Raw genomic sequence first — 27,395 nt, 5'->3', positions numbered from 1 at the left:
TGATTGCAACTGGTACTACACAGTAGTAGAGCAGAAACCCTTCAAGAGCTTGCACTGGTTTTTCGTAAGTTTTGCTTAACTTTGCTTCAACAGGAACAATGAAAGAGAGGGAGAGAGGGAGGGAGAGGGATTGAAAAGGAGGGGGAGAGAAAGAGAAGGAGAGATGGAGAGAGAAAGAGAGTGCATGGGGGAGAGAAAGAGAAAGAGATTAACTGATAGGATACGCTGAGCTCCATGCCTTGACTGTGTTCCCTGTCACACACACACTCGTGGACACACTCTCGTACACAAGCAATGAAGCAAACAGGCGTAATCCGGACCCAGCTGCCGTTTTACTGCCTGTGCTAGAATACGATATAGGCAGGGATGTCTCAATAGTGGGAGGGGGGAGGCAGGAGAGGAAAAAGTTGCAGGAGGAAAAAGGATGGGCGTGGGGAGGTCCAGAATGTACAAGCAGTAGCCGCTTTGATTTTGGGATTCGGGCAGAAATATGGAATGTGGTAGGGTCCGTCAAAGAAAGGAAGTACGGGAGCGTATGAAGGGAAAAGGGATCCAACAGCACGTATAATATTAAGAGGGTGAGGACACCTTCCTTCCTTTAGAAGGAGAAGAGTCAAAAAGTAGGGGGAAAGGGGTTTATTAAGGGGGCTAAAATGAAGATGGACATGCAATGAACTTAAGGAAGAAGGTGTAGGACAAGGCGAAAGGACAGAGACAAGGAGAAGAAAGTAGAAGAGAGAGGGGGTGAGAGACGATGAAGAAGAGAGATTCACGGAAAGGAGAACGGAGGAATTGAGAGCTGTCGGGAAGGGAGAAAACACAAGGCAGGAGGGATGAAGTGCCTGCTGCTTAAAATGTTATTAATCTTCATCTGGCTGACCAGCATGATAGTGTGCGTCTGGTACATCTACAGCCATGGGTGAGTCTGCCACAGGTGTGCCCCGCCACTCAATCTGACACGAAATGGAGAGTTCCGGAACACCGACGCTTCAGGAAGGTTTTGTCCAAGAAAGGCAACAAATTGGACAGAACATCAGCGTCTGTTCTCCGGAACAAATATGTGAGGAATTAATACAGTCTGTATTCTACATTCAACACAGAGAATAGAGTGCTACAATTCATGTGATCAGCCAGAAGCTTGGGGAAAAGCTGTGGTAAACCTTTTAGATAAAATCCTGTTACCTCATTTTTGGTGGGTCAGCAAGCTGAATGTGAAGGAAATTTAACTAGGCTAAGAATTAGTAATGAAAGGGATGTGTCAAATAACTTGTCCCTTTGAGGAATCAGTATATTTTCATATTCAAATATTCATTTTCCTTGAATTTGTAACAAACACAAGTGGGTGTTGACCTTGACCTGGAGATTCTTATGTAATCAAATGTAACAAAACAAATTATCTCCTTAATTATAAATCTCCTAAATCTCCAGTATAAAGCCTTGAAGTAGCAACAGTCTGTTTTAATGTGGTTTGATATCTTCCTGTGCTGCAGAGGACTCTCAGCTACATTTACCATGCTAAAAAAATGCATGACCCAAGCAGAGCATTTAGTATTAAAAGATGGGTATTTTAAAGCTCTGTTAAATGTATTTATTTGCACATAAGTAAAACAGGAGTTTTATACAAAATAATAATAATAATAATAATAATAATAATAATAATGATAATAATAATAATAATAATAATAATAATAATAATGATAATGAATAAATGTGCAGATCAGGTAGAAAACCAAGCTGGCCTTATATCAAATCCCTCAAAAGTTAACATAACAAATTTTCCCCCTCATCATGCTTATGTGGTATTTGCGATACATTCCAAATAACAACTTGTCCAACATGGAATTGTATCATTTATACTGCAAAAACAATTTCTATACAAAATAAAGGCAGTAATGCCTCAACATCAACATCAAGTATATCAATACCCATAGTATGAAAGAGTAAAATGTACTTTGAGTATAAAGAAATCAGACATTGTTTCAAATAGTTTTTGAAAATAGGCAAAGGAGAATTTTTCACCAGGTGTTGATGTGTATTCCATACCTCAGCACCACAGTACTTAAATAAAAGATGGCCCCTCACAATGAGATTCTTAGGCAGACGTAAAATGACTTAGTTCATGTCGTTCATGTAGTTCAGAGTCCACCATAACACAGGTCATTCCATGAAAACCTTCTACTTCTGGTCACCACATTTAATTAGTGCAAGCAATTTAGTCTTTGTTGAAATAAGACACCAGGTTCATCCAGAGTTTCACAGAATTGCAAATGCCCTTATATTTGATCGAATCCAACCCTCAGACTAATTACCTCACAGTGTTGTGGCTCATAGTTGTTGAGTTAGTTGTATTTTTTGCTCATGGTTGTTTTGGTTAATTGCATATAAGCTCACAGTAGCTCTGGCTGGGTGGTCTGCATTCCTGCAGTAGCATGCTTAAACCCACTTTATCTTAAGCCCACAGCAGTTATGAGTAAGTTTTATTGAAGTTAAAAGTATTCAGCCTGAATGCTCCTGCCTGTATCTGACCCCTGTATGTGGCACCTGGCTGACATACCTAATTTTTTTATACGTATGGTTCCATGCAGAAATGTCACACCAGTGATATCACACAGGATCTCACGTCTGCATTTGAAGAAGTCCTTCCCCAACTCATCTAGGACTTGCTTCAACACTGGGTGAGAAGTGAAACACCAAAAAACCTTCAATCTTCCATGAACTCAGAAAAGTAAATGACAGCACTGCCTAAACCCTGAAGTGGCTGCATCTGTCATTTAATCTTACATTGGCTGGTGTGATAAAGAGAGAGGAGTGTTTTTGTGTTTACGGGATGGCCGATTTTGTCACTCGGACTTACACGAGCCTCTGTCAGTCTGTACTGACCAGTCAGACATGTGTTTTTAGCATTCATAGGGGGACAATCATTGCAAGAATATCAGGAAAAAATATAAGGATTATACAGCAAAGTTCTCTGGTGTGATCATAGCACATGAGCAGATTCTCAAGGGTAGCTAGAATTCAAGGGACAGTATGTAACATTACACAGTACATTTCCCCAGTACAGGGACTAGCAGGAGAGTTATAATAAGTTAGAACAGGTTTGTATTGTTGGGATATGTCCTCATGCATAACATCTTACATAGCATTTTTTTTTAGCCAACCTTAATTAGCTCAATGAAGAAGTTAAGGTTGGATGCCTCCTTCAAGGGTGGAAGAGTGAGCATACCTAATATCTCTGTTTTGTCTATTTTAGGAATAAAAACACAAAAGTCCTAAAGCAGGTGATGGAGCGATATAATGAAAAGTGGAAAAAGCAGGAGGACAACATGAACAGGCTGAGGTAAGGACAGCCTCCACAAAAACAGGTGCCATACGCAACACATTCAGAACTGTGACCGCAGTGCAGGATGGGACGGGTCCGCACGGCGGCTTTTGACCGTGTCCAGCATCACAGGGAACACGCGTTCCCACGCACAGATCGGAAGTGGAGCATCTGATAACGGACTGATCCCCGCAGTGACTCCTGGGAATTCTGGCTGTGACATCACTGTCTTGCCGCGCCTTCAGCTGAAATAACGCAGCAGGGAATAAACGAAAACAAACGAAAATTCTGCTGAACCATCTGCTGAAATCCTGGAAATCTTTTTTTTTTTTGACCGTGTTAACAGCTTTATCTTAGTGAAAGACAGAACTCTGTCTGTACCAGCAGGTGCTTCAGAGTAACTTCCTTTGACAAATGCAGTAGTTTCACCAAAATAAATCCAAACAAAATCCCAGAATATTCCTCACAAAGTAATGCTGCAGGCTCCTGACTACATTTCCTTCTCCTGATTTTCACAGCATTATGGCACACTCAAGTTTACAATGGGGACTGCAGGAATAATCTTTTACACGTCATGTTTTAACTTGGGCCATTCATGTAAAAATTGTTTTGTACTAAGATTATGCCATTATGAGTTATATTGATCTATATTGGATACACATTTTTTTATTATATTTTTATTTCTGGTATCACTTCTGTATGTTTTTATCAGATTTACCTGATTATTTTTACTTGATGTAATATTATACATCGAGTCCCACAACAAGCCCTTATTAGGTTTTTACGGACATCCCTGCACATCCATCATGTCAATTTTGTAAATGTTTTGTTCTTAATCTGCTTGCCTATGTGCAAATAAAATAAACAAACTAAACTAAGAAGTATATAGCAAATATTTTATGTGAAAAAATCTATACACATATTTTCAATTATTCAATTGTACAAGGTATTGTCGCTAGTATGCATACACACACAGAATTCACAGTATTTTAACACAGGAGACCACATTCATCTACAATGATTTGGCTTTAGTTTATGTTTCATAGTATTCATCAATGTTTGTCTAGCTAGTCATTCCAAGTCCTATTAATGACATTGCCACCATCATAAACCAGCAGTCAGATAGCTTCATCTTTAAGTGAGGAGAGGACAGCTCTGATGGAGAGGTCTGGGTTTTAGTGAGGTCAGCTTATGTTATCAACTTCAGGAGGGTGTTCAGGTGCTAGGGTGTGATTTGGAAAGGTCAATACTGCAAGGAAATCATAACAAGGTTCTCAAAACTTGTACCCAATGTACATAATGGCACCATACATTGTATGCATGGGGACATTTGACAAGAAGGGGTTCAGTTGTAACACTGTGATTGCAGGTCTGAGCTGAACAACAGTTGCCAGGGAATATCTGAAGCCATCATCACACAAGACAACACACCGGTGGGGACGCAGATTAAGTACGATGGTGAAAAGAATAAGCTCCGTAAGGTGACCCCAAATCTGTTCAGCACATTCAGTAAGGTATGCTCCTTCCCATAAACCTTCGCCTGAAACACTGAATATATCCAGTTTCAGAGACACTGCTACTAGCATACACATCCTCACACAGCCAGACACTGCTACTAGCATACACATCCTCACACATAGACAGACCCTGTTACTAGCATACACATCCTCACACACAGAAAGACACTGGTACTAGCATACACATCCTCACACAGCCAGACACTGCTACTAGCATACACATCCTCACACAGCCAGACACTGCTACTAGCATACACATCCTCACACATAGACAGACCCTGTTACTAGCATACACATCCTCACACAGTCAGACACTGCTACTAGCATACACATCCTCACACATAGACAGACCCTGTTACTAGCATACACATCCTCACACACAGAAAGACACTGGTACTAACATACACATCCTCACACAGAAAGACACTGGTACTAGCATACACATCCTCACACAGAAAGACACTGGTACTAGCATACACATCCTCACACAGCCAGACACTGCTACTAGCATACACATCCTCACACAGCCAGACACTGCTACTAGCATACACATCCTCACACATAGACAGACCCTGTTACTAGCATACACATCCTCACACACAGAAAGACACTGGTACTAACATACACATCCTCACACAGAAAGACACTGGTACTAGCATACACATCCTCACACAGAAAGACACTGGTACTAGCATACACATCCTCACACAGCCAGACACTGCTACTAGCATACACATCCTCACACAGAAAGACACTGGTACTAGCATACACATCCTCACACAGCCAGACACTGCTACTAGCATACACATCCTCACACATAGACAGACCCTGTTACTAGCATACACATCCTCACACACAGAAAGACACTGGTACTAACATACACATCCTCACACACAGACACTGCTACTAGCATACACATCCTCACACATAGACAGACCCTGTTACTAGCATACACATCCTCACACACAGAAAGACACTGGTACTAGCATACACATCCTCACACAGACACTGCTACTAGCATACACGTCCTCACACACATACAGACACTGCAACCAGCATACACATCCTCACACACAGAAAGACACTGGTACTAACATACACATCCTCACACACAGACACTGCTACTAGCATACACATCCTCACACATAGACAGACCCTGTTACTAGCATACACATCCTCACACACAGAAAGACACTGGTACTAACATACACATCCTCACACAGCCAGACACTGCTACTAGCATACACATCCTCACACATAGACAGACCCTGTTACTAGCATACACATCCTCACACAGTCAGACACTGGTACTAACATACACATCCTCACACAGACAGACACTGCTACTAGCATACACATCCTCACACAGCCAGACACTGCTACTAGCATACACATCCTCACACAGTCAGACACTGGTACTAACATACACATCCTCACACAGCCAGACACTGGTACTAACATACACATCCTCACACAGACAGACACTGGTACTAACATACACATCCTCACACAGACAGACACTGGTACTAACATACACATCCTCACACACAGAAAGACACTGGTACTAACATACACATCCTCACACAGACAGACACTGCTACTAACATACACATCCTCACACAGACAGACACTGCTACTAACATACACATCCTCACACAGCCAGACAGACACTGCTACTAGCATATATATCCTCCCACACAGACAGACACTGCTACTAGCATACACATAATCACAGACAGACACTGCTACTGGCATACACATCCTCACACACAGACAGACACTGCTACTAGCATATATATCCTCCCACACAGACAGACACTGCTACTAGCATACACATAATCACAGACAGACAGTGCTACTAGCATACATGTCCTCACACAGACAGACCCTGCTACTAGCATTGTAACACTGCTACTTTCCACTCTGCAGTCCATCAGTTGAGCTGTGCAGTCAGGGGGACTGCAGACCCTGTGCGGTGGCCGTAGAGAGACTGTAGGCTTCTGATGAACCCAGAAGAGTTGCTAATGCATGCAGACTCAGTCAGGATTCAAATATACCACAGTAAGGTTCAATACTTTAGCTGGATTCGGCAATTAGCAGTTCTGTAACTGTGTGTAATAATGTGACTGTCTAGTCTTATCAGCTTATCATGGTTCTGTGAGTTTGGTAAGTGTGTGTGTGTGGTGCAGGAGCAGCCATTAAAGATCTTTATCCGGAAGACATGCGCTGTTGTGGGGAATGGAGGGATCCTGGTCAATAGCAGCTGTGGAGAGGAGATAAACTCTGCCCAGATTGTCATCAGGTATGTCGACAGTACAGAATAACCAGGACAAGAATAGCAAATCCATCCAGTCATCTCGTGGCTTGTCACTGGCGGTGCATTCACACAGCGAGCAACTCGTCAGCCGAGTTGCCGGAAGTCCATTCATTCTCTATGTAGCTGAGCGACGCCCAGCAACACGAGCAACTAATAAATAAAAAAAATTCACTTTCTCTCTTTGGTCCAGATGTAATCTCCCTCCTTTGGGAGACAGCTATAATGAAGATGTAGGCAACAAGACAGACCTTGTGACAGCAAATCCCAGCATCCTCTTGGAAAAGTGAGTCAAGGTTTTGGTTGGCATTCAAAATGGCATTTCGCCTTAGCGTGCAGTCTAGGATCCAGTTCCACACGCTTATGCTTATAATACTGTGCTCAAAGCCCTCCAGTGGGATGAGCCACAGTCGCTGCCTGCGGAGCTTTGTCAGCCGTGCTCCAGCCCCGTCCCGCCTGTCTCCATTTCATAACTCCTCAGGTTCCAGGGACTGACGGAGTGGCGCCGCCCCTTCCTGGAAACAATGAGTAACTACGGCGACTCCTTGCTGCTGCTGCCCGCCTTCTCCTACATTCCCAACATGCCCCTGTCGCTGCGCGCTCTCTACACCCTGCAGGAGTTCGGGAGCCCCGCCCGGCCCGTTTTCCTCAACCCCAGGTACCTGAGCTGCCTGGCGCGGTTCTGGAATTCCCGGGGCCTGGCGGTGGCGCGGCTCAGCACCGGCTTCATCGCGGCCAGCCTGGCGCTGGAGCTGTGCTCCGACGTGCGCCTCTACGGCTTCTGGCCCTTCCCCCTGCACCCGAGCGGCTGCCACCCGCTCGCCAACCACTACTACGACAACCGGCTGGGCAAGAAGGTGCACAAAATGGACGCCGAGTTCGAGCGCCTGCTGAGCCTCCACAAGGAGGGAGTGCTGAAGGTGCACCTGGGAGAGTGTCAGACTGACCCAAGGTAACCAATCAGCTCTCTTTCCCCACCTATACAAGCACGCTGGGAGACACCAGCCAATCAGCCGGCTGCCCCTACCCGCAGTGCTGGAAATGGGATTTCACTTTGGGGGACGGACACATAGGACTGTCCAAACCTTCTGTACTTGTGCACACACAGACATGGGCTTTCTCCTGTATAAGACTGAAGTCTGTTCACTGGAACTGGGCGAGACTTTGCTCAGGTTGGCAACCACTGGTGTCGTCTGACCAGTATTAACCTCAATCAAGCTATTTTCACTAGATTGTAAAAATACAAACATATACTGTTTTAGTATGTTTGTATACAAATACTTTTATATTTATTGTCTGTGGGGAGGGGTGACAGTGGGAACCTGGATCATTTTTTTTATAACGATGCAAATGAAAAATACCGTTTGTTCTGACTGTATCTGGAAACAGCCAGGCAGAGCTAATGCAGGGCTGACATCTTTCTGATCTGCCACATCCTAAAGTGTGAAACCGGTCAGGTTCTGTGATATTTAAGAAGATCTTTCTTATTGAATCATACTGGAGAAAATTATGTTTTTTCTTTAGTGTCCAAACAAAATTGGAGTTTCCCATTTCTTTTTTTACAATTTCACCCTGTTCTCTCCTCAGTTTATAGGCATTGCATATTCCTAATCCTAGTTGTACTTCATTTCACCAACAACAACTGCCCCAGTCTCAAAGGATATTTTACTAGTTACAGACACAGCTGAAAAAGGCACCGTATGTCCAGTAGGTGTCGCCGGAGCGCAATTTCAGGGAGAGGACTACTGTACCTCAATCTAATATCCCCCATGTGGGGACATGGCCAATTATGTCCATGGGGTGCCCTGTCCCTAGGCAACAAATGATCCATAGAGGTTCAAATCTGCACAAGACCAGTCAGCACTGCATAAAACTTTACTGGCTGTGCCACTGGGTTAGCCCTGGGTTTCACAAAACAGAAAACCCATATGGATGAAAATGTACTAAAAGGCAGCCGTAGATCTTTCACAGCAGTAAATTAATTACAATTTAAAAGGGCCATGCTGTCCAACTGATTCCCTTTGTTATCCTAGCGTGAAAAGGGCACACCTTGTTACTGTACATCCGACTGGGCTTTTGCTTGACGTTCGACATCAACAGGCATTTGAGGGTTCTGTCACTGTGCTGTCACCAACTCATTCAAGTAAGAGAATCTGACTCTCTGTGAACACAGAGGTCACTGGGTTAGTCTGAGCTGGCTGCTCAACACTATCATTTTATCTGGTTATGTGCGTCACTGGACCAAACTTGTACAAATAATTTGACCGACAGCAAAAGCTCTGACCTGTTTAACAAGCAACAGCAAACTGTTGTCTAAAGCTCATCCTGGCAAAGACTGTCGTGCTATACATTCCCTCCAAAGCCTCACCTCTGCTAAACATCTTTAATCTAGGTGCTACAGGGAATCTTTCTCAGAGCTCTACTACTGCAAGAAACCTTGGGGTAACCATAGATGACTAGTTTCTCTTCATTCTCTGCACGTAACAGCAGTAAGTGTATATTTTTTCTAAACAATATTTTATGTATCTTGCTCAACCTACTTAACACAGCGTGCTCTCACACCTTAACAAAAGTCATAACTTTCTCGTCAGTCTCTCTGCTTGCACCACAAAGCCCCTGTAACTAATGCAAAACACTTCCTAAGCTGACTTATGCCACACCCCTCCTTATTTTACTTCCCTGACTATTTCCTCCAGCCCACATCAAGTTCACTGCCCTGTAGGTACTAGCCGAGCAAATGGAACAGCTCCACCATAACTCAATCTTCAAATGTTACACCCTAGGTAGACCTCTCAATTCCACAGCCTTGAGGCAACCGGCTGTCCCCTCCCTGCATGGTTTCTTCTCCCAGTTATGCCAGTTTGTACTGACCCCACACAGGTGAAGTGAATCTCCAAAAGTGGCCAGGTCGTAAGCTTACACAGCAATACCAACTTTATACACTAGAGGTCACCAGTTCACTGTGTACAAATGGTACCCTATATTCAAGTCCTGAATCCACGCAAAGCTTTCATGTTAATTAAAATGTTTGGTTGAAGCTTGCTATAATCATGAACATGACAAGCCCTCTCATATAAAATCCAGACTTTGGGACAAACCACAATGTCTTTTTTTTTTTAGTAAACGAAAAATATTTTGTCCTATTTTTTAAAAAGATGTTCTACCTGTTCTGAATTCCATGTTTCATTTGCAGACCTGTCCAATCACTGCTAACAGCTTTTCTCAATTCCGGAGACATCTCTCTCCTCTGAAACACATTCCGCAGTTTAGCCTGCCGGCTGAGCTGCATAAATATCGCCTTGGAGAAGGGCAATTCAGCGTAGCTGCTATACCGGATCAAACAGAGGGGTCACTCTTGCATGGTGAAAGGAGGATACGCCTGTAGAGAAAAACCCATCCACCCTGGGCACTGGGCACTGTTATGACCAATAAAATGTGGGGCTACCAGCCACAGTCAGCATGGGCATAGTACGGATTGGGTACTAGTTTGTTAGGTCTGCCACTGCATTGTTTTGGCACAGGGGTGTGTGACAAAGCATGATCCGTTTCAGGACTATGCACCAACCTCTGCTCTCAATTATTCAATTAGCTCAATAATATCTTGACCTGACATTTGCATAAGCAACAGCTACAGCCGCTTACTGCAAATGTATCCTAAAGGGTTTCCCTGTGCTTAAGTACAGGAGTGAACCAGCATAGTTTACAGAGCTGTCAGGAAACTAAAACTAAGGTAATTGGTTGGAACAAAAACCAGCTTACAGACCTACTATCCAGGACCGGAGTTGTGCACTGCCTGCTTTCACAGAAAGACCCACCCAGTAGCTATTACGGGGGAAGGAGTGCTAGAGACGGTCCTGGTTTTTGCTCCACCCAAGCCTATAATTACATAAGGATTACTATATTGTGTTCAAGGTACTGAGTCAGGCTGAGGCTCTGGGTCTTAATAATCCATTAAACTCTTGCAATCAAGCTTGGATGGAACAAAAAATCAGCATTACTGACACTCCAGGACTATCGTTGCCCATCCTCGAGTCTTTATAAATGTTATTGATGGTTTGGTATTGACTGACTCCACACACTGTTCTCATGGCCTGTATTTGCTGGCGATTGAAAAGAAACCACAAATACAAAAAGACACTGCAGCCCACCAGCATCTGTTTTTCACACCCCTGGTTTTAGTCTGCCAATGTTCTTCATGCCAGGAACCAAAAGCCAAGAGCTGTCATCAGTAAACATACAAAACTCCACTGATCAGTACCAGCTCTGTGGAAGCACACAGAATGCAAAATAACCACTGCAATTGGAGGTTATTATTGGAGGATTAGCTGCCATGCTTGCTGCACAAGTGCTGGGGATCCAATTGGGAATGTACAGAAAACCGCGCCAGGCCGCTCAGGTACCTGGGGTTGAGGAAAACGGAAAAAGGGGGTGGGGGCATTTAAAGCAGAATCACCACACAAGACAGAACTCAAACACTGAAGTTACCTGACCCGGGGCTATTCCAGCGTGTACCAATTGCTACATTACACGAATGGCACGTAATATCCTGCAAACGCATGTGCATTCAGCACACTGTCAGCTTCTGACAGTTTAATAGCATAATACTGATACTATCCAAGATGTCAACTGTGAATTACACTAGTTTACTCAGAGATTTTTTGCTGTTTTTACACTCTGGCTCTTAAGAATCGCCTCTGATACCCCTGCTTCCTCTGGAAACATACCCAGCAGTATAACAGTATCTATACCTCACGGTAAAATTACATCCACTTGACACAAAGAACACTTGGTTCCGAGTACATGCTGAAGATACAATCGGTTGAGTTGTTGTCAAACCTGACGCTGGATAACTGCAATTTCTGCAGTTTTTTCTTGTTCCTCAGCACTAATTAGATCAATTAAAGCAGCTGATTACACAATTAACTCACCCCACCTGGTTTCTTGGCTCTGAGCTGGCTACTGCGCAGGTATCAGAATCCTGTCCTGGAGAGCTGCAGTGACCTCTGGTCTTTACTGGGACCAGTTTAAAAAATTTACCTCTTTTTATACAATTATTAGCACACACAAAAAAAACACAATAAGCACAATGTGAACACTGGATTTTTATTCTTCATATCATCCATAGCTATTTCTGACATAATGATGCTTACGAGGGAAAATAATCCCTCTAAACACGAAAAGCGCCTAATTAGAAAATTAGTCAAAATTCTGGGGTTGCAACTATTGTTGGAATGAAAACCAAGGTTTTTGTTTTAACCCAGCACTACAAGACACACATAGTCTACTTATCAAGGTCTTGTTTGAAGGCCATGATTAGTTAATTAATTGAATCAGGTGTTATGGTGCTGGGTTAAAAAAAAAGAAAACCTGCAACCACAACGGCCATTTTTGGATAAGATTGGACACCCTACCCTATACCCAGCAATGTCAGCTATAGATTTTTCAGGATGATTTGTAGGTCTGACAAGCCAGCTGGCATTTTGTTTCCTAATATTTTTTTTTAAAGAAGCATGCAGCTGAGATAAACAGAAAGATGGATTATAAGCAGCAGTAGCCATATCTGTATATATGTGTGTTGTAGTCTGTATTTCCGGTCACTTGTCTCCCCAGTACTGTCTCTGTGTCTGTGTTCCCTGAGCTGCTTCACTCCCCTGTACTTGTGTGATTTCACTATTCGGGTGGTTCCGGGTTTTCGTGGTTTCCCCCCTTCTTTCCAGTCTCGCTTTACTTTCTTCCTGCTGATTTCTAGTTTTACTAATTTCTACTAATTCCTACTAACTTATAGATTGTAAAGTACTAACCTCACTAATATACTAACATGTGAATATTACTAATGGACTAACACACACTAGTTTTGGGTTTTTGATAGTTTAGATCACTATACTAATACATTAACCAGTCTCCCCTTTTCCATGCTGCGCTGTAGCTCCGCCCCTTTTCTTTCTAGCCTGCTCTAACGCTGAGTTCTGCAATTGCCTGCACCTGTCTCTTGCTCTAACTGCACCTCTCTCTCTCTGCACGTGTTTTACCTGCTAAACCCAGGCCGTCTGTTATCATTGTTGTCTATGTGATTCCAGTCCGCGTTTTGTCAGTCCCCTGTCATTTAATTAGTTATCCTAATGTTCTTCACCTGGATGTTGTTTGTTACTCCGCCCTCACTCACTTAACCCCTCCTTGATTGTTATCTTCCCCAGTGTATAAATGTCAGTCTTTTCCACTTGTTTCTTGTCAGAACGTTGATCAGATTCATTGTGCCGATTATTTGTAAGCCTTTGTATTTTGAGATTCTTGCGACACCCCTTTGCCCGACTTCGAGTTTGCCTGCCCCTTTTGGTTTTGTTTGATCTGGTTCGACCTTCGCTTTTCTTTGACTTCTCTTTTGCCTGCCCCTTTGTACCTTTGCTATCTCTGATCTCCTGGTTTTTGACTTTTTGCCTGTCTTTTTACTTTTCTTCTGGAAACTCGATTCTGTACCGCACTATCTCTGATCACCTGGCTTCGAACTTCGCACGGAATAAAGACAACGTTTTCTTGGATTTCCCTGGTCTGCGTGTGGGTCCTTACTCTGAACGTAACAGTACGTTCTGACCAGGATGGACCCAGCGGACCCTGCCCAGGTACAATTTGTACTTGGGCAGCAGGGAGCCATGTTGGGACGCCACCAGTCCCACTTGGAGTCGGTCTCTCACCAGCTGCAGACTCTAACCTCCTGCGTGGCAGAGCTGACATCTGCACTCCGGGCCTCCTCGCCTGGCTTCGCTCCCCAGCAACCTGCGGCTCCCGCTACGCCTGACATCCCACCTGCACGTGCTCGTGAACCCCACCTTCCTCCTCCGGAGAAGTACGACGGAGAACCTGGTGGCTGCCGCCCATTCCTTACCCAGTGCCGGCTGATCTTCCAGCTACAGCCAGCTACCTTCCCCACTGAGCAGGCCCGAGTTGCCTACATAATCACGCAACTCACCGGGCGAGCTAGGAAGTGGGGAACGGCTGCCTGGGAGGAGGGGCTTCCCTGCGTGCAGACCTCCACGCTGCTCGCAGAAGAGATGAAACGGGTCTTTGACCGCTCCAAGCACGGCCACGATGCGGCGCAAGAACTCCTGCACATGCGCCAAGGTGGTATGACGGTGTCGGACTTCGCCATCGATTTTCGTACTCTGGCTACCGCCAGTGGCTGGGAGAAGAAGGCTCAATACGACACCTTCCTCAATGGCCTGTCTGAGCGCGTGAAGGACGAGCTGCTGACTCGGGACCTACCCGAGGACTTCAACGATCTCATTGCCCTGGCTATCCGCGTGGATTCACGCATCCAGGAGCGCCAACGGGCTCGCAGTCAAGGTGTCTACAACCGAGCAGTCACTGAGAGGTCCAGGACCACTGCTGCATCCCCTACCAACCCCAAACCTCCTCCAGTCATGATGCCGGACCCGGAACCCATGCAAGTCAACCGTGCTCGCCTGACCCAGGAGGAGAGGGATAGAAGGATGCACACCAGGTCCTGCCTCTACTGTGGGAAACCAGGTCACTATGTCGCAGCCTGCCCGTTAAAAGACAACGCCCGCTAGTGTATCGAGGAGCACTAGTGGGCATGATTCCGACTGAATCCTCCTCAAAACACCGGACTTGCCTGCCTGTCACCATTGAGTGGGGGGGACGAACCAAAGGGACCACCGCTCTCATCGACTCCGGGGCCGAGGAGAACTTCCTGGACGCTGGGGCCGCCGAGAGATGGGGAATCCCCTTGGAGAAGGTATCATGCCCCCTAGTGGCCAACTCGCTCAATGGTCAGAAGTTGGCAAACATCACCCACACCAGCGTTCCACTCAAGGTTCGGCTCTCCGGTAACCATCAAGAAGAGCTTCGGCTCCACATCATTGAATCTCCCCACTCACCCATCATTCTCGGGCACCCCTGGCTTGAGAAGCACAACCCCACCTTGGAATGGAACTCGCACAAGATTTTGGGCTGGAGCCCATTCTGTTTAGCATCTTGTCTGCGAGAGGCCCATTCTTCTGTTCCCGAGTCACCTCATCCCGAGAAGCCGACGGATCTGTCGGCGGTTCCTCCCGAGTACCTGGACCTTAAAGAGGTCTTCAGCAAATCCCGAGCCACCTCTCTGCCTCCTCACCGCCCCTACGACTGCGCCATTGACCTGAAGCCCGGCACCACTCCCACCAGAGGTCGATTGTTCTCCCTGTCTCGGCCGGAGACGGAAGCAATGAACAAATACCTCCAGGAGTCCGTGACTGCCGGCATCATCCGTCCTTCATCCTCACCAGCGGGGGCCGGATTCTTCTTCGTGGGGAAGAAGGATGGCTCACTCCGGCCGTGCGTCGACTACCGTGCCCTCAATGACATTACGGTCAAGAACCGTTACCCACTTCCCCTCATGGCTTCCGCCTTCGAACTCCTGCAAGGAGCCACGATATTCACCAAGCTGGACCTGCGCAACGCCTATCACCTGGTGCGCATTCGAGAGGGCGACGAATGGAAGACAGCCTTCAACACCCCTACCGGACACTGGGAGTATCTGGTGATGCCCTTCGGGCTCACAAACGCACCAGCTGTTTTCCAGACACTGGTCAATGATGTTCTGAGGGATTGGATAAATAAGTTTGTTTTCGTATACCTGGATGATATCCTGATCTTTTCCAAAACTAAGGAGGAACATATCATCCAGGTCCGCAAGGTGCTCCAGAGACTTTTGGAGAACCGCTTATTCGTCAAGGCGGAGAAATGTGAGTTTAGCTGTAACACCACTTCTTTCCTGGGGTACATCATCTCCGCCGGCAGCATTCAGATGGACCCCCAGAAGATCCGGGCGGTTGTGGAATGGCCTCAGCCAGACTGTCGTCGGGAACTGCAACGTTTCCTGGGCTTCGCTAATTTCTACCGTCGTTTCATCCGTAATTACAGTTCTCTGGCAGCCCCACTCACCGCCCTCACATCCATTAAGACCCGATTCCAGTGGAACGCCCAGGCTGAAACAGCCTTCCGAGCCCTCAAGAACCACTTCACCTCTGCACCCATCCTTGTTCATCCTGACTCTGCTGCCCAGTTCATCGTAGAGGTTGATGCCTCCAACATTGGGGTGGGAGCCGTTCTCTCTCAGCGTTCACCCAGAGACAATAAGATCCATCCCTGTGCCTACTTTTCTCACCGCCTGACACCCACGGAACAGAACTACGACATTGGGAACCGTGAGCTGTTGGCGGTGAGGATGGCTTTGGGAGAGTGGCGCCACTGGCTGGAGGGCTCTCAAACACCTTTTCTGGTGTGGACTGATCACAAGAACCTGGAGTACCTTCACACAGCCAAACGCCTCAACTCTCGCCAGGCCCGATGGGCACTCTTCTTCTCCAGATTTGACTTTACCCTTGCTTACCGCCCTGGGTCGAAGAATACCAAACCTGACGCCCTCTCCCGCCGGTTTGAACCACCCACCAAGGATCCCTCACCTGACACCATCCTCCCGCGGAGCTGTTTCATCAATGCCATCCACTTGGACATCGAGGAGAGGGTTCGTAAGGCCCAGGAGGATGAGGCTGGTCCAAGTAATTGCCCAGCGGATCGTCTCTACGTTCCTGCCCAAGTCCGCTCTCAAGTTCTCCTTTGGGGCCACGCTTCGCAACTTTCATGCCACCCGGGGGCCACCAGAACCAGGACCTTTATTCAGAGACGCTTTTGGTGGCCCTCCATGAAACAAGAGATCTTGGACTTTGTGGCTGCCTGCTTGGTCTGTGCCCAGAACAAACCCTCTCACCACCCACCCTCAGGTCTGTTACAACCCCTACCCATCCCACACCGCCCCTGGTCTCACATAGCGTTAGATTTCATCACAGGCCTACCCCCATCCAACACTTTCACCACTATCCTCACCATAGTTGATAGGTTCTCTAAAGCTGTTCACTTCGTTCCCCTCACCAAGCTTCCCTCTGCTAAAGAAACCGCCAACTTACTCATTCATCACGTTATTAGACTACACGGCATCCCCACTAACATAGTTTCCGATAGAGGCCCCCAGTTCACTGCACGTTTCTGGAAAGCTTTCTGCTCACTGTTGGGTTCCTCCATTAGTCTATCCTCAGGATTTCACCCCCAGACCAATGGCCAGACCGAGCGGGCCAATCAAGTTATTGAAACCGTCCTTAGATGCCTCTGCTCCAAGAATCCCTCCTCATGGTTTTATCAGCTACCCTGGGCAGAGTATGCCATAAACTCTCACACCTCCTCTTCCAAACTTTCTCCATTCGAGTGCTGCCTAGGGTACCAGCCGCCTCTGTTCCCTAGTCAGGAGGAGGAGGTGGGGGTCCCCTCAGCGGAAGCCTTCATCCGGCGCTGCAGAAGGACATGGAAGACCGCTCGCTTCAACTTGCTTCGCGCCAGCGCCAGGATGAAGGTGACGGCCGATCGCCGCCGCTCTAAAGCCCCCTCCTACAGAGTTGGACAGCGTGTTTGGCTCACCACCAGAGACATTCCCCTACATGTTGAGTCCCAGAAATTAGCTCCTCGTTTTATTGGCCCCTTTCCTATTGTTAAAATCCTCAGCCCCACTGCTGTTATATTAAAGTTACCCTCCACCATGCGCAGAATTCACCCCACTTTTCATGTTTCCCGCTTAAAACCCGTTGTTACCCATCCCCTCTGCCCTGCCCCTGAGCCCCCCCCTCCCCCCCGACTCATTGATGGTGGTGATGCCTACACCGTGAACAAACTGCTGGATGTTCGTCGTCGGGGTCGCGGCCTTCAGTACCTGGTGGACTGGGAAGGCTACGGCCCCGAGGAAAGAAGCTGGATCCCCTCTCGCTTCATTTTGGATAAGCAGATTGTTAAGGACTTTCATGTTAAACACCCTGTGCCACCGGTGAAAACGCCAAGAGGCGTTTCCTAGGGGGGGGGGTACTGTTGTAGTCTGTATTTCCGGTCACTTGTCTCCCCAGTACTGTCTCTGTGTCTGTGTTCCCTGAGCTGCTTCACTCCCCTGTACTTGTGTGATTTCACTATTCGGGTGGTTCCGGGTTTTCGTGGTTTCCCCCCTTCTTTCCAGTCTCGCTTTACTTTCTTCCTGCTGATTTCTAGTTTTACTAATTTCTACTAATTCCTACTAACTTATAGATTGTAAAGTACTAACCTCACTAATATACTAACATGTGAATATTACTAATGGACTAACACACACTAGTTTTGGGTTTTTGATAGTTTAGATCACTATACTAATACATTAACCAGTCTCCCCTTTTCCATGCTGCGCTGTAGCTCCGCCCCTTTTCTTTCTAGCCTGCTCTAACGCTGAGTTCTGCAATTGCCTGCACCTGTCTCTTGCTCTAACTGCACCTCTCTCTCTCTGCACGTGTTTTACCTGCTAAACCCAGGCCGTCTGTTATCATTGTTGTCTATGTGATTCCAGTCCGCGTTTTGTCAGTCCCCTGTCATTTAATTAGTTATCCTAATGTTCTTCACCTGGATGTTGTTTGTTACTCCGCCCTCACTCACTTAACCCCTCCTTGATTGTTATCTTCCCCAGTGTATAAATGTCAGTCTTTTCCACTTGTTTCTTGTCAGAACGTTGATCAGATTCATTGTGCCGATTATTTGTAAGCCTTTGTATTTTGAGATTCTTGCGACACCCCTTTGCCCGACTTCGAGTTTGCCTGCCCCTTTTGGTTTTGTTTGATCTGGTTCGACCTTCGCTTTTCTTTGACTTCTCTTTTGCCTGCCCCTTTGTACCTTCGCTATCTCTGATCTCCTGGTTTTTGACTTTTTGCCTGTCTTTTTACTTTTCTTCTGGAAACTCGATTCTGTACCGCACTATCTCTGATCACCTGGCTTCGAACTTCGCACGGAATAAAGACAACGTTTTCTTGGATTTCCCTGGTCTGCGTGTGGGTCCTTACTCTGAACGTAACAATGTGTGAGACAAGTGTAGTCCTTTTATTAGTTACCTTTTACCAAAACAAATGGCATTTACATTTGTTTTGGCTTTACAACGTTTTGGTTGTGGCTCCTTTGAAATACAAATTATATCATTTTGTTTGGGGGTGTTTTCACCACCTTGGCAACCCAATACAGGACCCTTGTTTGTAATTGTTCATTACTCCTTTAGCTTTACACTAGATGTGTTTATAAGAAAAAAAGCATGTGTGTGATCCTTCGTTCATCCTGTGCAGGACTCCAGGTCGATGCTGACCACCTGAAGCCAGTTATGTTTTAAAATGCTTCTGAATTCTACACTATTTTGACTTGTCACTTTTATAAGGGTGCGAGAGCGTACGTACAAGTTCAGCCAGTCAAACACTGGCTCGTTACATTTGTTGTCATTAGACCCACAGTGACAACTATCAGTGCTATGATGAAGACTTGACAAATGCACATTCATAATAAAAAATAAATAAATAAAAAATCTATTCTCATGGTACGGACTAAGTACTTTAATTACGCACAGGTGGCTTCATCTGGATTTAACGACCCGGCCCACCCAAAAAGGTATAAAAATGAGTCAGTTGACGGCGAATTTCCTTTTAAGAAGGATAGTGTATTTGCTGAGGTAGAAGGGCTAAATTTGTGACAACCTCCAAATGGATAATGGGAATTACGCGAAGACTGATGCCATTCCAAGTTTACAACTGTTCAACTGCGTTCACCCAGACTGCGCAGCAACCTTCGTCAGAGAATGGCGTTTGAAAGAACACGAAACCATACACACTGGCGCGGTAAATAAATTTTTAAAAAGCTTAATTCGTCTTTGTATTACACGCCGTGGTGTCAACTAACCTGTGTTTTGTAATTGTTCCAATGGCCGTGATATGAACTTTTGAACGTCGCTTTGGATAAAAGCGTCTGCTAAATAAATGTAATGATTAATGACGACCTGCTATGGCATTCGCTTTCAATGACTGCTGGTTCTGGGTGGGCAACAATGGACATTTGCCTTCTGTATACGTACGCTACACCTAATGACAAATTTTCCACTTATTGCTGCGTTAAAAGGATACGAAATATAATTTAAAATATCCATATGTTTTTCTTCCACTAGAATGGCACATAGTGAGTAATATGCTGGTACACGAGATAGCTGGGCTGATGTCATTTCATTCATCTGTAATAATGTCTTTAATCTTTAAGCGGCCTCTACAATGCCAGGAGCAAGGTTGTAGCCGCCGTTTCTCCAGGAAATCCCATCTGACCCGGCATAAACTCAGCCACCGTGGGGAGAAAACGCTCAGGTAGGCTACATATCTTCATTAGATTATCGTCTGCATTTATTTAGATATTTTAATGTGAATTTTCTTCAATTTCAACAGATGTACCTACCTGAATTGTGCCAGACGTTTCTTCAGTAAGGATAACCTGAAGAGGCACGTCCGATATAACCACGATGACAAGGACAAGTACTTCAAGGTTTGACTAATTTGAGATGTATTCGGCCGCACTTTGTTCCTCGCCTTTCAACATTTAGCTCTTGGTAGCATATTATGCTTTTGCTTATAACCTATAAGAATACGGTGTTATCTGCACGGATTGTCGAATGTGCCGTGAACATTTCTGTTGGCCAGATTGGTTGTGTTACACATTCGGTTGTGCTGAGATTTTAAACATTAAATTTTGCCTGAAAGTGATTCGAAGAACAATTTAAGAATTTTCTATTTGTTCACTCCTGTCTAGTGTCATTTCCAAGACTGCGCTCTGACGTTTCGGAAACGCAAGGCTTACAAGACGCACCTGGCTACACACGGCATTGCTTCTAATTTCAAGTGAGTGGGAAGAGGCCTGTGGGGAACTCTAATGGGAAGGTTCGCACATTCCTGTAGGCTGGTTCCCTGTTATTAATTTCTGGATCTGATTTTTATGAACCGTTTAAGCCGATCAATTTCCCTTATTAGTGACTCTTAAAGAATGAGAGGGCATGCTTTTTTTCTTATCTGACCGAATGAGTTCGTATTAAATTTTAATTGTGAGATTGGTTTTGCAACTGTATTTTTTTTTTTTTAGCCAGGTAATATAATATCTCCGCAACCCAGGGTGCTTTTAAAGTAGGTAAGCATTATGTTGATGGTGCTTTCAGGAGTGAAAAATTGGTACCATTTCAGAGGAATTTAACTTACTGCAGAAAGTGCCCCAGCTGAGATTAGAGAATTACAGCCTGCTTGAGTTTTTGTTAACCCAAGTAATCAAATGAACAAAGCCCTCTATTTTACTGCTTTGGTCTGAATCAATCTTCCAGAAAGTGTTTTTACTTGTTCCTCTAGTTGCTTGGCTGCGGGCTTATGTGATTGTTCAGGACCTTGAGTGTCTTAAGACTGCAGGGATGTTGGATCATTGTCCACGCGGGTGAGAGTGTTGAGGGAAAGCACAGTGTCTGTCCAATGGTGTTTTAAGGTGCTTACTGGAGTGGTAATGCCTGTGGCTTGGAGATAGAGCACCTGTGGCAGGACTATACCTTATCTCACCTCTTCAGCACCCTCATTTGACCTGCTAGCAGCAGTTTCACTTGAAGTACTTTCACTCGTGACAGTCTAATTAAATCTGAATTTGGCCTTTTCGATGGTTTTCAGGCTGATAGCTGCCCTATTTGGATTTGCTAACTTTGCGGAAAGAGGCTTCACTTTCTTCTGAATAGTTTCAGATTTGACATTCAACGTGGAAGGCAGGCCCAGAGTGAGGGAATCGGTGTTCCGTTTGAGGGGATGGACTTAATGAACACCACTTGAATTGAGTAAATGAGTCCAGTTTAAGGTTGAAATGTGTGCTTGGTTGTGAAATGGTTGCTATGTGATCTGGCTCGTCTGAGTATCTGTCTTTTTAGGTGCCTGAAGGAAGGGTGTGGAGCAAAGTTTGAGACTGCTGCGGCTCGCCGATCCCATGAGAAGACCCATGCAGGTGAGGAGTTTGGTGGCTTTGCTGGGCCTGGCACATCAGGCAAGGGGCCAATATTTACCAGTTGACTTGAACGTTGACTTTGTGGTATTGTTTGAAACCAGACTTGTTACCCTGCTTTTCTTGTGGAAAGTGGTCTTCAGCCTTGGTCCTGGAGAGAAATATGGCCTGTGGTGTATTGATAGACTTAACTGATAGACCTTCTGGCTGTCTATCACCATGGCTAGTACCATTGTCTTATAGTATACGACAGTGATGGAATACCTAAATATTGAAGCTGTTTTTCCTTCAACAGATGGCTATACAGCTGGGATATGTAGTTCCAGGCTAGTTAATAAAAGGTGGAATTGGAGACAAATGAATTAGAATGGGGTGCCTGTGGCTACACACGTGCTTGCCTCTTGGAGTGGATACCACTGCTAGACATTCTTTAAATCTTCAAAATCAAATGCTGATGGTCTGCACTCGCTGTGGTCTTTGTGCAATGCCAGTGAAGTGGTTGGCTTGCCTTTGACGCTGGTTTGTTCTCTCCTCTGCAGGGTACCCCTGTCCTCAGCCTGGCTGCCAGATGGTGGCACGCACCTGGGGGAAACTGCAGGAGCACCTTCTGGAGCACCCCAGCGGTAATGGCGGCACCCTGCACCCGATCACATGCACGCAAGCCCGGAGGGCACGGTTCCTTACTGAGATTCGGATGGGAATTGCAGGAACCGGGCCAGCTTTTGTCCCTTCTAGCATCGACAGGCAATCAGACGGCTCTTTTATTTAAAGAGCAATTAAGCCTACAGGCCTTGTTGCCTGGCTAGTCTCCCGTTCTGTTCCTCAAGTTTTACTGGGACCGAGGGTAACATTTCTAATGGAGTTATTGCGCCTACATGGGTCCTATTGTAGTTAAATGTAATGTTCACGTACCTGAAGGGGATCAAGGGGAACGATTTGTACTGAAATCTCATCACTCTCCTGCACATCTTACCTCCCCCCCTCCCCCTCCATATTTAGAGCTTCTTGCATGCATTATTCACTAAGTTGTACCCCCTTCCTTTCACAGCCACTCACACTTGTAAAGAGTGCCCGAAAAAGTTCAAGAACCGGGCAGCCCTGCGGTCCCACAGGCGCTCCCACGCCGCGCAGAAGCCCGTGCTCATGTGCCCCAGCGACGGATGCCAGGCCTGCTTCTCCACCACCTTCAACCTGCAGCATCACATCCGCAAGGTGCACCTGCAGCTGCTCAAGCACCGCTGCTACTTCCCCGGCTGCACCCGCACCTTTGCCATGCAGGTGAGAGGCCGTCCTCAGAGCGCCGTCCGCTTTGCTTTGCTTTGCATTGGATTGCATTGGATTGCGCTACTGGCGTTTAGCAGGCCCACTTATCCAGAATGGCTTGTGCATTGTTACGTTTGTTTGCACGGTGTCCATACACACAGCTGGATCTGAGTCAAGTTCTTCAGTCCAGAGCGTAATTAGTTTGCGATGGACAAGCCTGGTTGTGTGGTAGCTCACGTTTATCACAGCCTTGCAGCCATTTTTGTCCTGAAGCTAAATGGCTAAGTTAGGCTTGCTTACTCAGAATCACCTGTTCTACTCTGTATCTTGCTAGAAAGCATGTTCCTTTGAAACTGGGTGTATTTGGCTGACCCAGCTTTTCTGTTAAATGTGGTAATATCCCCATGGGCACTGAATGGCCTACACAAGTGGAATGCTTATTTGCCAATTGGCAAGCAAAATGGGAACAAACCACTGTAGTAATTCTTCATTAAAATGTGCTTTTTCTAATCCACAGAGTTGTGCCAGTGTTATGGGTATTGATCTTGTATGTTTAAGAACATGATTCATTCAGGTCTACCACTTCTGTTCTTGCCTTTCTCTCCTTGGCCAAGTCGTGTGTTCAGGTTGTACATATGGAAGGCATTTTTCTTTAGCAGGATACAATATTGGCTCTGTGTGCAACTGTAATTTATGCAACATTGAATATGAGCAGTTTTTCATCACTGCTCTGATTGGCTTTGAGTTAATACCATTTGCTCAGGTAAAATTGCTGACTTCAGCGGTTTGTGATACTGCAGGTATCTGGTGAATTGAGCTGAACTGTAAATCTCTCTGGTCTTTGGACAAGCACATTAAAAGTTTGGCTTCTGGTCATTCCACCTTGAAAGGACAGCAAAAGCAGTTATTGCTGATCCCAAGTGCTTTTATGATGACTTGATCACTTGGCCTTGGTTACACTTTCAAATTAGTGAAAGGATCTCATTGAAAGGGCACAATGCCTGTGACTGATTCATTCGTACTGTTCTCAGTCATGAAGACAACATTGACTCCCCCGTTTCCTGCGATTCAGTACCACACATGCTTTTGTAGCGGCATTCCTTATTGATTAGATGCCATTATGTTGCATGTGGGATTTGATGTTGATTTTTGTCATCTAGTCATGACCTTACGCGGACGAACTCTATTGACGAGTTTTAAAACTCCTTCTGAATGTTGTCAAAAGCACTTTCAAGAATGCTCTCCTCTCCTGCCCCCTCCCAGGAGAGTCTGCACAGGCACATTCTGCACCACGGTCCAGATGCAGGAAAGTTAAAGGTAAGTAGTACAGTAGTGTCCTGCATCTTTTATGAAGGCGGGTCTAATGCTCGGTGAGCAAGCGGGCCGTGAAGCTATTGAAAGGGAAGTTTGAGAGGACGTCGGCCTGTGGGGTTACAGTGTATTTTGGTTCCCCGCTTTCAGCTTGCAGTAGCGGCTCTGGGTCCCTGTGGCCTCAGTCCGTGACGTGTGGAAACTGGATTTTTTTTTTTTTTTTTTTTTTTTTGAAAGGTAATGACCCAGCGCGATGCGGTGTCATACAAGCTAGCATTTCGCGAAAGGTCGCGATGGCGTGCGCCTTCAAAATCGGACACGTCTGCGGGTCAAGCGGAGCATGGCGCTAAATCGTGTCGGGGGGCTGACGCCGCACCCGAACCCGTGCCCCAGCTGCGGTCCGTCGACCCCCGAGCACAGCTGAATGGTTTCTCAATCACCCGTGGGCCTACAGCGGTTTCTCTTCCTGCAGGAGTTGTGGGCAACGTAGGACGGCAATAGTCTGCCTGGGAGAGGCCTTTCACACCCCAGACTACATGACCAAATTTCAACATTTCAGCTTTAATTCAATGTTTTGATTGGCCTCTGGAATGATCTGAAAATTGGGTTTGGGTCCTTGATCCTTAATCCCTAATCCACTGCAGGGAGGTGGTGACTGGGTGTTCAGATATGGTAGATTCGTCCCGGTGTACATACCCCACTGCTCAATGTGCTGTTCCAGAAGATTCTTCAGCACGTTGTGCTTATTCCCAGTGCTTTCCTTAAAGGCTCTTTGGCAATATGCTGAGGGCAACTCTTAATTTCCCCGCAGCTTAAAGGTCCCATAGAGTCCATTTTTTGTCGATTGCATCAGTAAATGGTGTTCTGTTCCTTTGCAAGTCCTTGTGCACTAATTTGACCTGCTTTCTCTCAGGGAAAAAGGTGGGTACACGGTTAAAGTGTTTAAGATAAGCTTGCAGTTTTAAAGTCTCACATCAGCTGTGAATGTCGCTGCAAACTCCTTCCAAAGCATTCCGTTTGAAATGGTTGCCACCGACAACTGATCCTTTGTTTTTTTTTTAAGTACCAATTGAATCAAACTGTTTTTTGCACTGGAGTCCACAGTACTCTAAAACCCATTGCATTTACTGTAGGTACTGGGTATTTTTCAGTTGACTTGTACTTTTTAAAAATGGTTTTCCTGTGCTGTTGTGTGCTGTCCAGAGATTGAGGCTGCAGTTCAAATGTGCCGTGGTCTGCAATACCGATTGGGTCCTAAAGTGTATATGTGTGCTTTGAATGAACTGAACTTGGCAGTTGCTGTAATGGCCCTTCGTGCAAGTTGTAGGCAATGGGCTCGGTTGCCATTACTGCGGAGAAATGCTAAGTTGTGATTGGTCCCAGCAGCAGAAACGGCAGCGGTCCAGTAAGAGTTGGCAGAAGCGCCTGGAGAGGCGGCACCAGCCCCCCCTGGTGGAGGACGACCTGCGGCGCCTCTTCACCCAGCAGATGAGTTTCCCTCGCCGGGGGAAGCTGGAGGCGAACCTCTCCTGCCTCTTCAACGAGCGCAAGATCCCGCGCCACGTGGACCCCGAGGTCAACCTGCGCGACCTCTTCAGCCTCAAGCCGCCCCGCCCGCTGCGGTCCGAAGCGCTGATCCCTCTGCCCACGTGTTAAACTCAAAATGGCCACATTCATTCTATAAATGTACCTTTTGGACTATCATTTGTTAATGTAAGGTACATTTGAAAAGGACTTGAGTTTGTTTTACAATTGCAAGGATGAAAATCTGTTTAATTTGCTGTACAGCATTTCTGTATCAAATCAATTTGTGTCAATTTGAGTAAGATTCCTTGCTTGGTCATTTGTTAAGTGAATATATTAAAAGAATGTACAGCATTTCATTTCTTGTGGTCATTCTCAGTCTTTTGGCTTGTGTATGTTTTGAGGATCTTTAGCCATTCACTCATTGGAGGCGCTTGTTTTGGGCGTGTGAACACGCGTCGGTCTGAATAGTTTCTGTGCTGTAGTTAAAGGGGCAGCCGAAGCAGCTGTGTTGTGTGTATAACTCTGCCTTGGCTTCACAGTTCTTGGCCTCCAGAGCTATAATCCCAATGGCTTTCCAAGTCATTAAATCGAAATAGAAATGCAGAGTCAAGCTAATCCAGTACCAGCAGGATGTGGAGTGTGCACTGCGGTAGAAATGGTTGCCAAGCGCCTACATTCTGCAGTTTGCGGAGAGGCAGGGGTCGGAGAACTGGACTCACGCAGTTTATTTATTATTTTTTTTCCTTCTTTCTTCATGCCCGACTTTAGTGCAGTGTAATTACTATTGTGATCGGAGGATGGGGTTTTCACCTTGGGCAACTTCCCTGTCCCTTATTAAACAATTGGATGAAACACCAGGGTGGAAGTACTTACGTTTTTTTTTTGTTCTGGACATTTTAAAGGTGGCTTTTGCAATGGCCAAACCCCTAGAGCTCATTGCAATAAATGTGTCAAGTCACGCTTTAAGCCGCATCATTAATGCAAAAACAGTGAATCTGCTTGCTTCCGATGTTGGAATTCTGCATATGGTGTTGTCTTGGCCGGCTAAATCAAGTGCTGCCTCCTTGTTATTGAAGCACGCTTCGCCTTGATTTTGTGTGGTAGAAGCCCAAGTCAGCAATCTGAGGTTGACACAATACCGATTCCACAAAAAGTGCTTCTAACTGCAAACCTGCACATAGTCCTGAATAGCCACTAAATGGAACAATAGGGGATAGTGCTCAGTCAACGCAAAAGGAGGTGTGGCTCTGACCAAGTAGTTGAGAATGCA

At 45.9% G+C, this 27,395-nt stretch overlaps 2 protein-coding genes across 3 annotated transcripts; both read left to right on the top strand.

Annotated features, from left to right (window-relative positions):
- Positions 1–391: 391 nt before the first annotated feature.
- LOC118221506 (alpha-2,8-sialyltransferase 8F-like) lies at positions 392–10,316 on the top strand. The gene is made up of 7 exons (XM_035406631.1): positions 392–919; positions 2,586–2,675; positions 3,251–3,337; positions 4,689–4,833; positions 7,026–7,138; positions 7,344–7,436; positions 7,632–10,316. The coding sequence occupies exons 1-7, from the start codon at positions 834–836 to the stop codon at positions 8,104–8,106; spliced, it is 1,089 nt and encodes a 362-aa protein (XP_035262522.1). The 5' UTR covers positions 392–833; the 3' UTR covers positions 8,107–10,316.
- A 9,335-nt stretch (positions 10,317–19,651) lies between these two features.
- LOC118217587 (P43 5S RNA-binding protein-like) lies at positions 19,652–26,481 on the top strand. Of its 2 annotated transcripts, none has more exons than XM_035399491.1 (9): positions 19,652–19,860; positions 20,273–20,373; positions 20,452–20,548; positions 20,813–20,901; positions 21,954–22,027; positions 22,564–22,647; positions 23,073–23,302; positions 24,551–24,604; positions 25,985–26,481. In XM_035399491.1, exons 1-9 carry the CDS (start codon positions 19,726–19,728, stop codon positions 26,252–26,254), a joined length of 1,134 nt encoding a protein of 377 aa, XP_035255382.1. In that variant the 5' UTR covers positions 19,652–19,725; the 3' UTR covers positions 26,255–26,481. The 2 variants fall into 2 exon arrangements, with proteins under 2 accessions (XP_035255382.1, XP_035255376.1); XM_035399485.1 differs by having other exon boundaries at positions 25,982–26,481.
- Positions 26,482–27,395: the final 914 nt, after the last annotated feature.

This window comes from Anguilla anguilla, chromosome 2, assembly GCF_013347855.1.
Source record: "Anguilla anguilla isolate fAngAng1 chromosome 2, fAngAng1.pri, whole genome shotgun sequence".
Lineage (NCBI taxonomy): Eukaryota > Metazoa > Chordata > Actinopteri > Anguilliformes > Anguillidae > Anguilla > Anguilla anguilla.
Note: the sequence above shows the minus strand (reverse complement) of the source record. Positions and strands in the feature narration are given on the sequence as shown.